This window comes from Pan paniscus, chromosome 5 (genome assembly GCF_029289425.2).
Source record: "Pan paniscus chromosome 5, NHGRI_mPanPan1-v2.0_pri, whole genome shotgun sequence".
In the NCBI taxonomy this organism is placed as follows: domain Eukaryota; kingdom Metazoa; phylum Chordata; class Mammalia; order Primates; family Hominidae; genus Pan; species Pan paniscus.
Window position 1 is genome coordinate 38,634,523 of NC_073254.2, and position 1,835 is coordinate 38,636,357.

General features: G+C 40.9%; 1 protein-coding gene across 1 annotated transcript; it reads left to right on the top strand.

Annotated features, from left to right (window-relative positions):
• Nucleotides 1-589: 589 nt before the first annotated feature.
• On the top strand, nt 590-918 carry LOC106634850 (heterogeneous nuclear ribonucleoprotein A1-like 3). Its single transcript, XM_034963335.2, has one exon. It carries the CDS (start codon nt 599-601, stop codon nt 875-877), a length of 279 nt encoding a protein of 92 aa, XP_034819226.1. The 5' UTR covers nt 590-598; the 3' UTR covers nt 878-918.
• Nucleotides 919-1,835: the final 917 nt, after the last annotated feature.

Below are 1,835 nucleotides of genomic sequence, written 5' to 3' on the forward strand. Positions count from 1 at the left end.
CTGGAAAGTAAGGTACGAGATTGTCATTTTAATTAGAAGAAGGATGAGCGAACTGGTCCCAAGGTGCTTCTTGAGGACAAATGGCAAGGACTAGGGAGCTTCTACCTGCGGCCAGCGGTGGGTCAGGAAGATCTTACAGTCACCAAGCAGTATGGATTTGAAGGCCTCCAAAAGCCTGTACTCCAAAACCTCTTTTCTTTCCTAAAAGAACACCCATACAAGCTTCTTGATGCCTCTGATGTTACTGCCATTCCAGTCATTATTTCTTCATCGTCTATGAATGTGTTCTCCGGAATTGCCCTTCTTAAAATGTAAATGTCCTTGAGAAAGGGATTAGCAGCCACTGCAATTCAGAAAGATTAAAGGTGCTGTGAGAACATAGGCTAGACCCAGGCTCCAGCTCCGAGGCTTTCTCTATGTAGTAGTGAAGTCTTGCACACATTAACTTCTATTGAAATCAATTTCTCTTCTATAAAATGATCACCTAAGAGATTGTTTTGAACAGTATGGAAAAATTGAAGTGATTGAAATCATGACTGACTGAAGCAGTGGCAAGAAAAGGGGCTTTGCCTTTGTAACCTTTGGGGACCATGACTCCATGGATAGGACTGTCATTCAGAAATACCACACTGTGAATGGCCACAGCTGTGAAGTTAGGAAAGCCCTGTCAAAGCAAGAGATGGTTAGTGCTTCATCCAGCCAAAGAGGTCGAAGTGGTTCTGGAAACTTTGCTGGTGGTCTTAGAAGTGGTTTCGGTGGGAATGACAACTTTGGTCGTGGAGGAAACTTCCGTGGTTGTGGGGCCTTTGGTGGCAGCCGTGGTGGTGGTGGATATGATGGCAGTGGGGATGGCTATAATGGATATGGTAATGATTGAAGCAATTTTGGAGGCGGTGGAAGCTACAATGATTTTGGCAATTACAACAACCAGCCTTTAAATTTTGGACCCACGAAGGGAGGAAACTTTGGAGGCAGAAACTCTGGCCCCTATGGTGGTGGAGGCCAATACTTTGCCAAACCACATAACCAAGGTGGCTATGGCAGTTCCAGTAGCAGCAGTAGCTATGGCGGTAGCTGCAGATTTTAATTAGGAAACAAAGCTTAGCAGGAGAGGAGAGCAAGAGAAGTGACAGGGAAGCTACAGGTTACAACAGATTTGCGAACTCAGCCAAGTACAGTGGTGGCAGGGCCTAGCTGCTACAAAGAAGACAAGTTTTAGACAAATACTCATGTATATGGGCAAAAAATTTGAGGACTGTATTTGTGACTACTTGTATAACAGGTTATTTTGGTTTCTGTTCTATGAAAAATGTATAGCATTCCAACAAAGGGTTTTAATGTAGATTTTTTTTTGCACCCATGCTGTTGATTGCTAAATGTAATAGTCTCATCATGACGCTGAATAAATGTCTTTTTTTTTAATGTGCTGTGTAAAGTTAGTCTACTCTGAAGCCATCTTGGAAAATTTCCCCCAACAGTGTGAAATTAGAATTCCTTTAGGGTGATGCCAGATTCTATTTGGAATTTATATACAATCTGCTTGGGTGGAGAAGCCATTGTCTTCAGAAACCTTGGTGTAGTTGAATTGATAGTTACTACTGTGACCTGAAGTTCACCATTAAAATGGATTACCCAAGCAAAATCATGGAATTATTGGTCATAAAAATGATTGTTGACACATTCTATGCAATATATCTAAATCGAATCATGGTACCAGATAAAATTATAGATGGGAATGAAGCTTGTGTATCATCCATTATCATGTGTAATAAATAAACGATTTAATTCTCTTGAAAATAAATAAATAAATAAAATGAAGGAGTGGCTCCTTATGA